Source organism: Schistocerca americana, chromosome 2 (genome assembly GCF_021461395.2).
Source record: "Schistocerca americana isolate TAMUIC-IGC-003095 chromosome 2, iqSchAmer2.1, whole genome shotgun sequence".
Classification (NCBI taxonomy): domain Eukaryota; kingdom Metazoa; phylum Arthropoda; class Insecta; order Orthoptera; family Acrididae; genus Schistocerca; species Schistocerca americana.
In genome coordinates this window covers 472,170,438-472,182,745 of record NC_060120.1, presented here as the reverse complement: position 1 = coordinate 472,182,745, position 12,308 = coordinate 472,170,438, and the positions used below count along the sequence as shown (strand labels likewise).

Genomic DNA, 12,308 nt, shown 5'->3' with positions numbered 1-12,308 from the left:
AGTATCATTCCACACTGCACCTCCGATCAATCGTACGTCACGTGATATCTGAAGAATGTTTGTCAGATCTTATAAAAAATGAAAAATACACACCTTGAACGTGTATTATTTTCTTGCATTTGTTTCTTGTGCCATCGACTAACTAAACATTCACAATGGAGCTTAATAGCGTTGCACAACAGTAGCAAAATCTCTCCAACGTAATACACATCCGATCTCTGTAATCACTTCACACAGAGTTCTCAAATATACATCTTTGGTTACTTATCCCAGAGAGATACGTCCATAGCTTGGAATGTCCAATTCTTGCAGGCAGTTTATACTACTCTCGGCATTAATTATTCGCTGCACCTGAGTCAAAGCTTTTTACCAATTATGATCCGCTACACAGTCCAACAGAAGAGTATAGATTAGGCAAAGGTGGTGCTATGGTTTGGGGGCATTTGACATAATCAGGATATGATCTTGTTATTGTTCTTAGAAAAATGCTAAATGCAGAAGAATATGAACTCATTTTACAGCAGTATGTACTGCATATAATAGAGAAACAGTTTGGAGGTGACAGTAGTTTGTATCAGCATAACAATACACCCTGTCATTTATCTGCATCAATGGGGCAATGATTTATGGATAATAACATTTGCGTATCCAGAGTTCTGACCTGAAGACAGTGGAACGACTTCAGGATGAGTTAGCATGTCAACTTTGCTGCTACCATTACTAACTTCTATGGTTTCAGCTCTGGAGAAGGAATCGGCAATCATTCATACACGTACCTCATTAAAGGTGTCTCCAGCAGAGTTCAAGCTATCATAGAGGCAAGGGGAGGACACACCCCTTATTAATGTCCATTAATAGATACCCTGTTACTTTTGGTCAGATTAAAGCTTTACTGATTAACTCAGGTCAAAAAGATAGTAATATTTTTATTCACCAGTGTACCCTGTTGATGGATGATAGAACAAGCTGTTGCATATGACTGTCAGAGAGCAAAACTAGCCTTAACTAGCCTTACACTGAAAATATACTAATCAACTCGTGTCTAATGTAAAACTTTCATTACTTTTGGTGGAATGGTGTGGTGGCTTGTTTTGTGGAAGACAATTACAAGTTCTCATCAGGGGAGACCCTGTAATATCAATAGAGATACTGCAAGTACTTTCTGGTTTACCAGATTGTTTGGTGATTTTATACCTTTTCAAAATTTCAGAGAATTGCAAGAAGAAAGTGGATTGACAGCACTAGATTTGAAACATGTAGGAGTAATAGAGTTTGAATTTGTGGGTGACTTGACAATTCTAGAGGTACATGTGTTTAAAACCCATAAATGGTCAGGAAATGTCTCAGAATCAGATGGTATGTATATGTTAAAAATTTATTAGTTACGTTTAGTAGAAGAGGAATGCCATCACTACTTTAAGTTTATTTTATTGTATGGCTAACTTGAATCATAATAGCGCACATAATAAGACGACAGAAGTATTCACTCAGTATAAAGAGTGATTTTTCAGATATGTATTGTAATTCTGAGAGTTAACCAATTTGTTGTCTGTTTTCCTTTCCTTTTTCTGTTTTCCAATGCTTTGTAACTAATTTTTCATTAGTGTGAACACACCACCACATCTGCTATAAAATGTTTTTATACTGAAGGAAGGAAGGGATATGTAAGTGTACATCTAATAGACTAATGAAATGTATTGTGAATACGATTATGACCAGCTGTGCAAATGATTAGTGACAGATGAAAATTTGCACCAGACCGCGGCTCGATTCCTGATTTCTTGCTAAGTGCATGTGGTCATCGTAACCACTTTGGCTGTGCGTACATGCTCGCAGACCAATCCAGACTTCCATATGTCACTGTGTCCACATCTCATGCTCACACCTATTCCTGTGATTCCTGCACAGGGAGAGACATTATTATTCTCAATGTTTTTCCTTGGTGTGGCATGAAAAAAAAGCTTGGCAATGTTTGGATTTCTGTGTCTGTAGTCTAATACAAGGTCCTCCAGACATGCATGCTGGTTAATTAGTTGGTTAGTTACATGTTCCATAGATCATTTGAATGATTCTTTTATTGGAATTATGTGAAATGAGTCAGTTTACAGGATATGCCAACAATCTACTGCCGTATTAAATTAACAAAATGTATTCGCAAATTGTGAATATGATTATACACCAGCTGTACAAATGGGTAGTGACAGATGAAAATTTGTGCCAGTTGGAACTTGAAACCAGGTTTCCTGCTTAATGCAAGTGGTTGCCTTAATGACTGTGGCTCTCCATGCACACTTCCTGGAGTGACCCAAACTTCCATTTGTCATGGTGTTCATGTTCATGCCACAGCAAGGCAAAGTGATGGGAATACCACTCCCTCTCCCTGCACAGGAATTGTAAGAATATGTGTGTATGTGAGGATGGGACATGGACACTGTGGCACATGGAAGTTTGGGTTGATCTGGGAGGAGTGCATGGTTAGCCTGGCGACTACTCACATGAAAGGCTCAGTCAAACAAAGTATGGGCTACCTGCATGGTCAGAATGCACTGTTACCCACTGTGGTTGGCTGTTCTCCAACAGAGCACAGGCAGGATGCAGCGATCCAGTTATTGAGCTGTGCTCATTGCGATTGTCAGCTGCTGTGCAGTAAGTCACAGTTCTGATGACAAACTGAACAAAGTTTTACAACCACTGTATTTATGACAACCAACATAAGAAATATGGAAGAAAACTGAGATAAGGCTTCATGGAATGATGGCAGTTTCCTAACTGCATTGGTAGGATAGATGAGAATCATGTTGAGAATGAAGTGTCCTAAAAACAATGACTCAAATCATTTTTGTTACTTTTTTTTCAGTTGTCGTGCTTGAAGTTGCTGACCACGATTACAGTTTTTTTGCTATTGGTGCGGGCAGCTCTGACAGATACACTGACATCAAAATTTTTTAAACTGTGTTTTTTCCATGAATTCATACATGGCTGATGTGTTTTGTCTCCAAAACCATTGCCATGAACAAACACGCCCTTCCTTCATTTGCTGTCTGGTGATAGAGGGTTTTAATTTCAGATATGTCTGATTCCCCCTTAACCCGAATCAGGAGCCTTAGAAGGCAATTATCAATAAACAGACAAATACTGTATGCAAGGGTCATCAGTGGTGGAAAATGCTTTCGGTATATTCGCTCAAAAGTGGCAACTCTTTTTAAGATCTACAGACATACAAATTGATACTGCAAAAGCTTTTGTCAAAACAGCATGTTGTCTAGGAACTTCATAGATAAACTGCATATCTATTGACAGAGAGGAACAGCCTGGTGACAAATGAACTAATGCTTTCCAGAATGAGATTTTCACTCTGCAGCGGAGTATGCGCTTATATGAAACTTCCTGGCAGATTAAAACTGTGTGCCTGACCGAGACTCGAACTCGGGACCTTTGCCTTTCGCGGGCAAGTGCTCTACCATCTGAGCTACCGAAGCACGACTCACGCCCGGTACTCACAGCTTTACTTCTGCCAGTATCTCGTCTCCTACCTTCCAAACTTTACAGAAGCTCTCCTGCAGACCTTGCAGAACTAAGCAGGAGAGCTTCTGTAAAGTTTGGAAGGTAGGAGACGAGATACTGGCAGAAATAAAGCCGTGAGTACCGGGCGTGATTCGTGCTTCGGTAGCTCAGATGGTAGAGCACTTGCCCGCGAAAGGCAAAAGTCCCGAGTTCGAGTCTCGGTCGGGCACACAGTTTTAATCTGCTAGGAAGTTTCAACTAATGCTTTCTCAAACATGCATCGTGTGGCTCTGCTTATGCTTTGCAAGACCATTTTCTGAACTGTTTCTTAGTAATAAGTTGTGAAGTGACAATATCTTCACACCTGTTATAAAGGATGTGTTTGTAGTTTAAATTATACTACAATGTCACCACTAGTTTGCATAAGCATATTATAATTTCAACTGAACTATATTTTAAATGACAATATTCATCTAATACTGTAACCAGTATATAATGCAACAATGCATTTACTTACAAAGAAAGAAAATTCCTTTTTAATTTAGACATGTACCTATTTCCTTTCATGTTCCAGCCTTTCTTTATCACATTTTTATAATGAATGTGTTGTATATTGTACAGAAGTACATTTGCATGTACTAAGTCTTTCGCTTCTTCCACCATCTTGTCAGCACTTGCCCGCTGAGGTCTCTCTAGAAAAACATAACCTGCCCACTACCCATTGCGGGCGAGGGTAGTCTAGTGTAGGTGCGCATCTCCTGTTTGACCCGGGACAGTGCCACAGCATGGAACACAGAGGCCACAGCAGCTGCCTGCATGTGCAGCCTGCTCCCTGTTTGACAGAACCTTAAGCAGTACAAATTTATATTTTGTTGATTTAATATGGCTGTAGAATGTCAGCGGTGCCTGTTCTTTCCAACATTCATGCATGTTTGAAGGAAGCTGCAGTAGACTAGGTAGACACTGAACAAACAGCCATTGCCAACCTGTATATCTAGCATATTCAAATTATTTTGTTGGAAACAGTGAAAAGGGTGTAAAACAAAATTTCTTTTGTATACTGTACTCTTCATACATTATCAACTTTGAATTCATTGTTACTGAGGCTTCTGAAAACTACATATGCTAACACCATTTTTTGCATTGTTTTTGTTGGTGGTGATGTAGCCCCCTGCCAAGATTTTTCATTTTACTGGCATTACATTTATTAGTTGGTGCTATGTTCTATTTGCTTAGCCATATGAACAGTAAGCTGCAATCCATTGTACAGCCCAACATATTTTAGTTTGCTGATCATGGTACACTTTCCACCTTCTAATACCATGTCACCCTCACAACACCCCCACAACGACCCCATTAAGTTTATTTACATTCCCTTCGCAAACATGCCTTCGCCCTAGCCAGATTACGCTCCCATATTCTATTTTCTCGGGCTTGTCTGACATTTGGCATTACCCCCAAAGACCTCACACTTAAAGTTCCCATCTCTGGCTGCAACCCTTACTGTTTGTTTTTCTATCAACCTGCCAGCGCTTTCGTATGGTAAGTCACATCATCTTTGTTTTTAAATATATTTACTTATTATTTATCTTGATTTATGGCTAACTTAACAAATACCAGTATCATACAGTATTTAATGAATGGTACTGATATCATGCATTTCATTACGTCTGCCTCTATTTCACTTACAGGTTTTTTGTATGTACTCTATTTGAAATTATTATTATTATGCTGCAATGTTTTGATGTAAATAACCTTTCCTTGAGCACACTGCAACTAGAAGTAAGTTGAAAATATATTTGCCTTGAGATCTGAAGTGGGTTTGGGAAGGTGTAGGGATAGAAAATAGGGGTGGCAGGAGGGGAGTCAGCACTGTTCAGCGGAGCATGCGGGGACTAGATTGTGACCAGACAAGACAGCCTGATACGGCGTCAGGGGGCTGTGGAGGAGGGAGGGATGGCAGTAACTGGGAAAGGAAAAGTAGGGCATCAGAAAAGGGGAAAAGACCGGTGGTGTTGGCAGAGAGCAGAGGACAGTGAGTGGAGCAGGGGGTGGCAGTGGGAGGAGGGGGGGGGGGGTGTTTGGGGGATGTGAATTGGGAGGTGATAGGACAGAGGGGGCAGAAAGTATTTGGTGGAGGGTGTGGGGACAGTAGATTACCTTAGGTTGAGGCCAATATGATTTCATAAGGAAAACTCTCAACTGCACAATTCAGAAAAGCTGGTGATGGAGGGGAGGATCGAGATGGCCCAGTTTTTCAAACAGCCGTTCAGATCAAGCATTTATGTTCGGCTGCAAGTTGTGTCACAGGGTGGTTCCCTTTGTTCTTGGCCACAGTTTCCCAGTGGCCATTAACCCTGTAGACAAATATTAAAAGCTGTGCTGTGGTTGCAGGAGAGCTGGTGTATGACAAACCCCAAATCCCTGGTCTGGTTCAGGTCCGTTGATGCTATCCGCAGGGCCAAGACACCCTATCTTCATTCCTTCACAGCCTCAAAATGTCCTCTCCAATCTGCTTCATCTGGTCCTCCTCAACCCAGTGTGCCACCTTTCTAGATGTTGAACTCGTCTCTGATGACTTCATCCACACCTCAGTCCAGATTAAATGCACCAACCACCAACAGTACTTGCATTTTGACAGTTGCCATCCCTTTCACACCAAAAAATCTCTCTTATGCAGCCTTACCACCTGGGGGTACCGTATTTACAGTGATAATAGCTCCATGGCCCAGTACGCTGAATGTCTCATAAAGGTCTTCAAAGACAGGCACTATATCCCACACCTAGTTTACAAACAAATTTTCCATGTCATATGCCCCCCCCCCCTCCTCCCTCCCAATCCTCTCACCAACCTCAAACACCAGCTACAACTGAACTAAATCCTTCGTCAGGACTCTGATTATCTATCATCATGCCCTGAAATTAGTGACATCCTACCCAAGATTCTTCCCACTCCTCCTAACGTGGTGTTCTATCACCCTCCCTACCTCCGCAACTTTCTGTCCATCCCTATGCCATTCCCAATCACAACCTCATGCCACATGCTTATCTTAGCCCATCAGAGCCTGGGCCATCTGTGAAAGCTGTTCCGTCATACATCAGCTTTGCTGCAAACGTAGCACACTTTTTATATTGGTATGACTATCAACTAGCTGTCCACCAGAATGAATGGCCACTGCCAAGCTGTGGCCAAGAAGTAAGTGCACCATCCTGTGGCACAACATGCATCTGATCATAAGATGCTTAATATTAGTGGTTGCTTCAAAATGTGGACCACCTGGATCCTCCCCTCCCCAATCAGCTACTCTGAACTGTGCAGATTGGGGTTATCTTTACAAAACATTCTCCACTCCGGAAATAATCTACGCCACAATCTAAGCTAATGTACTGTCCCCGCACCCTCCATCCAACAGTTTCTGCCTCTCTGTCTCATAACTTCCTCCCAGTTCACATCCCCCACCCTCCTTGTGCTCCACTCTCTGCTATTGCCACCAGTCTTTTCCCCTTCTTTGGCTGTTCTCCTTTTCCACTCCCCATCCCCCTCCCTCCTCCACAGCACCCGATACCACACTATGCAGCCTTGTCTGGCCACCATCTACTCCTTGCACACTCTATCAGGCAGTGCTGACTCCTCTTCTCCCACACATATCTTGTTATCCCTCTCCCTTCCCCACCCTACTCCCTTCTTCTGCTCAACATGACATCATCGCATTCTGGTCGCAGCAATGGGGAGAGCAGTCATATAGGCATGAGGTGTGTTTGCTTTTGTGAGTACGTGTGCGCGTGTGTGTTTCCTTTTCTTTTATGAAGTCGGTTTTGGCTGCAAACTCGGTGTGTAAGTCTCTTTTTTGCGCCTGTCTGCAACTCAACTTATTGTCTTTATAGTGAGTAGCAGTCTATTCTTTTCGTAATATTATTAATATTCCAACCAGAACTTTTCATTGTTTGATGTTGTTGAAATCTGTCCCAGTAGAATACTGTCCCTTATTTGTACTTTTTTTTATGTAATCTCCCTGATCTTTAACTGGTAGTAAGCTGATTGAGACAAATGGTGGGTTTCATAGTCTCCTAGCTCATACATTAGTATAACATAGTAGCAGGTGCACTACTGTTGTAGTACACTATCTTATATTCTTATTCTGCTTTTCAAGTACTTCATGAAGAAAATAGTGAAGCAGTCCCTGGGCGATTTTGGGTACCATCTACAATTCCTATTTGGAGATACTGTGTTAAGGTTCATTTGCATGAAACATGCAAGTCTTGGTCAAGGAGAGAGCTAGAAAATAATGTTGACGAATGCACTACCATATTCTCTGATGAGCGGTGTCAGACTGACTGCTGCCAGCACTTTACATTCCATCTGTTGAATGCCATTTGTTCTGAGCCCATTTCTTGATGTAAATATGTAATACATAATACAGTCTTATGTAATAGATAGTATGCAAGTGAATATTTGTTTAAAATATATTAAATATCTTTCTTGAAGTTTTACTGGCAGATTGAATATTCCAACATTTGTCAGGCAGGCGTGCATCCTGGATATTTTTAATTCATGTTCTGATATTTTGGTTGACAACCTTTCAGCCACTCTCAAGGTGAGTTACTTGCAAGTTTTTAAATCACTTTACACGCTGTGGAGTAAACAAACTTGTGTCAGAGATAGCACTGTAGGTAACAAGTGCATCAGTCATAGATTAAACTTGACATGTCCAAAAGTAAACCAAAGCAAGTGCAGAATCAACAAATCCTCAGTGTTTAATAAGTATGTTGTTGATAATTTTTGATGGCATGAATACAGACCTCCCCATGAACCCTGGACCTTGCCTTTGGTTGGGAGGCTTGCGTGCCTCAACGATACAGATAGCCGTACTGTAGGTGCAACGACAACGGAGGGGTATCTGTTGAGAGGCCAGACAAACGTGTGGTTCCTGAAGAGGGCAGCAGCCTTTTCAGTAGTTGCAGGGGCAACAGTCTGGATGATTGACTGATCTGGCGTTGTAACACTAACCAAAACGGCCTTGCTGTTGTGGTACTGCGAACGGCTGAAAGCAAGGGGAAACTACAGCCGTAATTTTTCCCGAGGGCATGCAGCTTTACTGTATGGTTAAATGATGATGGCGTCCCCTTGGGTAAAATATTCCGGAGGTAAAATAGTCCGCCATTCGGATCTCCGGGCGGGGACTACTCAGGAGGACGTCGTTATCAGGAGAAAGAAAACTGGCATTCTACGGATCGGAGCGTGGAATGTCAGATCCCTTAATCGGGCAGGTAGGTTAGAAAATTTAAAAAGGAAAATGGATAGGTTAAAGTTAGATATAGTGGGAATTAGTGAAGTTCGGTGGCAGGAGGAACAAGACTTCTGGTCAGGTGAATACAGGATTATAAATACAAAATCAAATAGGGGTAATGCAGGAGGAGGTTTAATAATGAATAAAACAAATAGGAGTGCGGGTAAGCTACTACACACAGCATAGTGAACGTGTTATAGTGGCCAAGATAGACACGAAGCCCATGCCTACTACAGTAGTACAAGTTTATATGCCAACTAGCTCTGCAGATGATGAAGAAATTGAAGAAATTTATGATGAGATAGAAGAAATTATTCAGGTAGTGAAGGGAGATGAAAATTTAATAGTCATGGGTGACTGGAATTCGACAGTAGGAAAAGGGAGAGAAGGAAACATAGTAGGTCAATATGGATTGGGGCTAAGAAATGAAAGAGGAAGCCGTCTGGTAGAATTTTGCACAGAGCATAACTTAATCATAGCTAACACTTGGTTCAAGAATCATGAAAGAAGGTTGTATACATGGAAGAATCCTGGAGGTACTACAAGGTATCAGATATATTATATAATGGTAAGACAGAGATTTAGGAACCAGGTTTTAAATTGTAGGACATTTACAGGGGCAGACGTGGACTCTGACCACAATCTATTGGGTATGAACTGTAGATTAAAACTGAAGAAATTGCAAAAAGATGGGAATTTAAGGAGATGGGACCTGGATAAACTGACTAAACAAGAGGTTGTACAGAGTTTCAGGGAGGGCATAAGGGAACAATTGACAGGAATGGGGGAAAGAAATACAGTAGAAGACGAATGGGTAGCTCTGAGGGATGAAGTAGTGAAGGCAACAGAGGATCAAGTAGGTAAAAAGACGAGGGCTAGTAGAAATCCTTGGGTAACAGAAGAAATATTGAATTTAATTGATGAAAGGAGAAAATATAAAAATGCAGTAAACGAAGCAGGTAAAAAGGAATACAAACGTCTCAAAAATGAGATCGACAGGAAGAGCAAAATGGCTAAGCAGGCATGGCAAATGTAAGGATGTAGAGACTTATCTCACTAGGGGTAAGATAGATACAGCCTACAGGAAAATTAAAGAGACCTTTGGAGAAAAGAGAACCACTTGTATGAATATCAAGAGCTCAGATGGAAACCCAGTTCTAAGCAAAGAGGGGAAAGTAGAAAGATGGAAGGAGTATATAGAGCGTCTATACAAGGGCGATGTACTTCAGGGCAATATTATGGAAATGGAAGAGGATGTAGATGAAGATGAAATGGGAGATACGATACTGCGTGAAGAGTTTGACAGAGCACTGAAAGACCTGAGTCGAAACAAGGCGCCGGGAGTAGACAACATTCCTTTAGAACTACTGACAGCCTTGGGAAAGCCAGTCCTGACAAAACTCTTACCATCTGGTGAGCAGGATGTATGAGACAGGCGAAATACCCTCAGACTTCAAGAATAATATAATAATTCCAATCCCAAAGAAAGCAGGTGTTGACAGATGTGAAAATTACCGAACTATCAGTTTAATAAGTCACAGCTGCAAAATACTAACGCGAATTATTTACAGACGAATGGAAAAACTGGTAGAAGCTGACCTTGGGGAAGATCAGTTTGGATTCCGTAGAAATTTTGGAACACGTGAGGCAATACTGACCTTACGACTTATCTTAGAAGGAAGATTAAGGAAAGGCAAACCTACGTTTCTAGCATTTGTAGACTTAGAGAAAGCTTTTGACAATGTTGACTGGAATACTGTCTTTCAAATTCTAAAGGTGGCAGGGGTAAAATACAGGGAGCAAAAGGCTATTTACAATTTGTACAGAAACCAGATGGCAGTTATAAGAGTCGAGGGGCATGAAAGGGAAGCAGTGGTTGGGAAGGGAGTGAGACAGGGTTGTAGCCTCTCCCCGATGTTATTCAATCTGTATATTGATCAAGCAGTAAAGGAAGCAAAAGAAAAATTTGGAGTAGATATTAAAATTCATTGAGAAGAAATAAAAACTTTGAGGTTCGCCGATGACATTGTTATTCTGTCAGAGACAGCAAAGGACTTAGAAGAGCAGTTGAATGGAATGGACAGTGTCTTGAAAGGAGGATATAAGATGAACATCAACAAAAGCAAAACGAGGATAATGGAATGTAGTCGAATTAAGTCGGGTGATGCTGAGGGAATTAGATTAGGAAATGAGACACTTAAAGTAGTAAAGAAGTTTTGCTATTTGGGGAGCAAAATAACTGATGATGGTCAAAGTAGAGAGGATATAAAATGTAGACTGGCAATGGCAAGGAAAGCGTTTCTGAAGAAGAGAAATTTGTTAACATTGAGTATAGATTTAAGTGTCAGGGAGTCATTTCTGAAAGTATTTGTATGGAGTGTAGCCATGTATGGAAGTGAAACATGGACGGTAAATAGTTTGGACAAGAAGAGAATAGAAGCTTTCGAAATGTGGTGCCACAGAAGAATGTTGAAGATTAGGTGGGTAGATCACATAACTAATGAGGAGGTACACATAACTAATGAGGAGGTATTGAATAGGATTGGGGAGAAGAGAAGTTTGTGGCACTACTTGACTAGAAGAAGGGATTGGTTGGTAGAACATGTCCTGAGGCATCAAGGGATCACAAATTTAGCGTTGGAGGGCAGTGTGGAGGGTAAAAATCGTAGAGGGAGACCAAGAGATGAATACACCAAGCAGATTCAGAAGGATGTAGGTTGCAGTAGGTACTGGGAGATGAAGGAGCTTGCACAGGATAGATTAGCATGGAGAGCTGCATCAAACCAGTCTCAGGACTGAAGACCACAACAACATGAATACAGAATATTTCCTTTGAGAGAGTAGACATGAAATGACAGGTTTCCATGATTTGTTGAGCAGGAAACCCATGTCTCGGTTGAGCAGGTTGTCTAGTAATTGTATTTCCAGAGCTTCCTTGACCACCGAACCCCATTAGGATGACGTTGTGGCCAGTATCTTAGCTTTATCACAATTCATGGAATGGCCAGTGGAAATGCAATTGTCAGCCTCTCCTGATTTATTAGACTGCAGAAGGCAGGTATACTGCTGGAGTTCAATGTGACATTCTTTTAGAGTTCATATTGTTTGTACTATGTACCTTTTATTACACTCTCACAGAATTTTGATATGTGGCTGCCTTTTGTAAAAGAAGATCATCCATTGCAGATTCCAGAAGAGCTGCTATCTTGGCTGTTGGAAAGAAGATCATATCCACTTTATGCTTCTTCACTGTTCTTGCTACTTTTGGTTAAATATTTCCCACATTCAGTACGAAAGCCGTAGAGTTTAGATCTCTTTCTTCTTACTCTTCTTTTGGTTGGTGTGGGGTGTGTGCTTAAATACACTACATGTGCCCTAGATACTAAATTTAAGTAAATTCATAGTTTGTGGAAGATGCTGGCAACTAGATGCTTGCAGTTATAGATTGGTATGAGTGGGCTTACTGTTAATGCTGTTTCCTAAAAACCTTTCTTCCTTATGTTGAACTAATACATC

The 12,308-nt window shown here is 41.2% G+C and overlaps 1 protein-coding gene across 3 annotated transcripts in view; it reads left to right on the top strand.

The window, feature by feature from the left end:
• The window catches only part of LOC124596121 (oxidized purine nucleoside triphosphate hydrolase-like), a 95,953-nt gene that overhangs the window by 51,512 nt on the left and 32,133 nt on the right, over positions 1 to 12,308 (top strand). For all 3 annotated transcript variants that reach the window (XM_047135138.1, XM_047135136.1, XM_047135137.1), the window contains one exon: positions 1,211 to 1,356. In XM_047135138.1, coding sequence (XP_046991094.1) covers positions 1,211 to 1,356 — 146 coding nt within the window. The remainder of the gene's footprint in view (positions 1 to 1,210; positions 1,357 to 12,308) is intronic.